Here is a 2,902-nt window from a genome sequence, read left to right on the forward strand (position 1 = left end):
CTCCTCTTCAAAGAGCATCGCCAGCGCCGTGCCAGGGCCTTCCGCCTCCTCCAGCAGCTTCGCGACCACCGCGTGGGCCTCCTCGTCATCATCAGGCAGAACATAGCTATCACTGATGGCCGGGAGGTCGACGCCAAGGTAGTGAGAGGAGAAGACGGCCATCGCCCGCTTGACACCCGTGTGCAGCGCCCCTCGGAGCCGATCGCTCATCTGGCTGCTCAACGCAATCAAGCAGCTCCCAAGGGAGCTGCCCGACTGAACCCCCTCGACTTCTAGGGCCTCGCAGGTGGAAAGGGCAGCACACTTTAGCGCCTCGTGCTCCCCAATCTCGGTCTCGAGCACCGCCTACACCGCGCTGGAAGCCTTGGCAGCCCGAATGATCTCCGCCTCTGACTCTGCACCATGGAAAACGGAATGAGGTCAAGCCAGAGAAAAAACAACCTAAGTTAGGGACGGAAGCCCACGGAGCTCACCCTTGGCCTTCAGCTCCCTACGTCGGGTCTTGGCCTGACAGGCCTCGGCTTTCTCCTTCAACCGCTGGGCCTCGACTCGAGAGGCCTCGGCCACCCTGGAAGCTTCACTCCCCAGCTCTGCGTCATACAAGGAAGTTAGGGAGCAAGCATAAGGGAAAGAAAACAAAACAAGGGGACTCAAACTCACCCTCGACCGTCCCCCTCAAAACCACAGCCTCGATTCACGAGGCCTCAACCACAGCAAGGGCCTCGTTTAGAGCGCCTTTGGTCAATCGGTGCGCACTCTCCTCTGCCCCCAGCTGCCTGGTGAGAGCCTTGCTCGAGGCCGTTGCTTCTTTAGCCCGGGATCTGAAGGCATCCCGATCGCTGACGGCGCGGGTAAGCTCCTCCTCCAGCTCCTTGATCCGCGCCGCCAAGGGGGCGAGCTGCGTCTGGGCGGTGGCCGCCTCGACCTTCGCATCGGCACAGCGAAGGCGGAGGTCTTCCACCTCCGCGCTTCGGGCCGACAGAAGCTCGTTAGCATCGGCAAGAAGGCCCCTCTGCCTCTGAAGCTAGTCCCAGATTCCCCTCTCCCGCCGAAGGAAGACCGACTTCCCAAGGGACCAGGTCTTGAGCTCCTGAGGAAGCAGAGCAAAGGTCGTCGATTGCAACAAAACCAAGGAAAGAACAATGTTGCGCGAGAAAGGGAAAACACGAACCTGGGCGACTTCGGGCAGTTCGTCGGCCACCATGGACAGCACCGTCCGTAGCGACCGCTCCGCTAGCTTGCAGTACTGCTCGAAGGTACTCCAGCGCCTGCCCTCGGCCGTGTCCTCAAGGGCGAATAGAGGCTCCCCCTCAAGGTTGTCCCGGCTCTGCCATAGTACCCGCGGGTGATCCCACCCGTGGGGCTCGGGTCGCACCCGCACGAGGGCCGAGCTTCCCTCGTCTAAGAGCGGCGCCGGCTGCTCCACGACATCGGCCTCCTCGGCGCCGACCACCTCCCGTGCCCGGGAAGTATCATCGGAGGAGATCAGATAGACCTCCGTCTCCCGGGCACTCTCCCGCAACAACAGCGGGCCCTGAGCCAAGGGCACGGCCGAGGCCTCCGCCGCTGACATCTCCGCCTCCTGCACAGATGGCCTCGCTACCGTCACGACGGCCGTGGTGACCTCGGGGGCTCTGGCCTCTACAATCACGGCCTCGGCGCTCTCAGGGGCTCCGGCCTCCGTCGTTATGGCCTCGGCAGACGCAGAAGCGCCGGCCGCGGACACTGCGGTCTCGGCGGTCATGGGCACCGGGGCCCCCATCGCCTTAGCCCTAGAGGCCCCAGGAGCCTCGGCAACAAAGGGCACGATGGCCCCATCCGACTGTGTAGGGGCCGCCTCGGCAACCCTTCCCTAGGCAGCCGGTTCCTATGGGTCGACCCTCATCGACGCCGCGCCGCGCTGGATGGCGGCTTGTGCCTCCGCCACCTAGTGGGCAGAGGAGCCGGGGCTCGCCTTAAGCGCTTTAAGGGGCGCCAAGGGGAGGTCGTCCACAGGCCGCTTTCGACTAAAGAAAATCAACCTACAGGGTCAGCACGAGACCAAAAAAGCGAATGGAAGACACCATAACCCCGCCAAAAACACACTTACTTTGAACGGGGCAGCCCCAGCTTCGCCACAGCAAACCTCCTCCGCAACGGCGGAGGCGGCGGCAGTGGCATCGCATCCGTATCCATTGGCGCCGGTCGGTCCTTGGCGGACCCCGACGCCCCTTCGACCCTCGACGGGGCTGGCGGCGCCGCCTCCACCGCCACCGGCTCCGCCGCGACCGCCAAGCTCACAGGGCTGATGGCGCGTTTGCCTAACGCCCGTGCCTCGGGCGTGTCGGCCTCGGCCCCGGAGGGGGCCACCGCCGGCCCTGGGGCCGCTTCCTCTCCCCCTCCCGGGGGTGCCGGGCTGCTTACCGATGCCCCGGGCGCCACCTCCTCGACGTCTGGAAGGTGGTCTAGGGGGCCTCACCCCCCCTCGCCCTTGTCATTCCCGTCCGAGGCCTCCGTCGACAACGACGTCGACGGGGATTCCTCCAACGGGAGACCATCCTTCCGTTGCTGACGGCGGCGCTTATCCAACGCCTCGCGCGCAAGGATATGCTTCGTGCGCTTCGCCGCCTTAGCATCCTTCCGCTTCTTCTGCGCGTCGGCATGAGCGCGGTTGATCGCCCGCTGCCCCGCGTCCTCAGGAACGGGTGGCGGGGAGGAGCGCACATCCCTCATCCCCTGAAGAAACGACAAACGCGCATAAGGAAACAAAGGATAAAGGGAGATCGAGGAGGTTCAGAGGCTACAGCGGTGCTCTACTTACCAGCGAAAGGAACCCCCGCGACGGATGCATCGTGAAGGGGGTCAGGTTGCCACCCCTCAACTTCACATCTACCGTCTCCCCCACCCGACGGTGAATTTCCTC

At 64.4% G+C, this 2,902-nt stretch overlaps 1 protein-coding gene across 1 annotated transcript; it reads right to left on the minus strand.

Annotated features, from left to right (window-relative positions):
- Positions 1–345: 345 nt before the first annotated feature.
- On the minus strand, positions 346–1,762 carry LOC136495876 (uncharacterized). The gene is made up of 3 exons (XM_066491677.1): positions 1,376–1,762; positions 474–588; positions 346–395 (listed from the first exon to the last, which is right to left on the minus strand). Exons 1-3 carry the CDS (start codon positions 1,760–1,762, stop codon positions 346–348), a joined length of 552 nt encoding a protein of 183 aa, XP_066347774.1.
- Between the last annotated feature and the right edge of the window lie 1,140 nt (positions 1,763–2,902).

This window comes from Miscanthus floridulus, chromosome 12 (assembly GCF_019320115.1).
Source record: "Miscanthus floridulus cultivar M001 chromosome 12, ASM1932011v1, whole genome shotgun sequence".
Taxonomy (NCBI): Eukaryota; Viridiplantae; Streptophyta; class Magnoliopsida; order Poales; family Poaceae; genus Miscanthus; species Miscanthus floridulus.

Excerpts from the sequence above, each read along its gene's own strand:
- LOC136495876 (XM_066491677.1), bottom strand. The coding sequence starts at position 1,762 with ATGGGGGCCCCGGTGCCCATGACCGCCGAGACCGCAGTGTCCGCGGCC. Across the intron at positions 589-1,375 it reads GAAGCTCGGCCCTCGTGCGG|CTGGGGAGTGAAGCTTCCAG; the intron begins GTGCGACCCGAG and ends TATGACGCAGAG. Across the intron at positions 396-473 it reads TAGGGAGCTGAAGGCCAAGG|AGTCAGAGGCGGAGATCATT; the intron begins GTGAGCTCCGTG and ends TCCATGGTGCAG.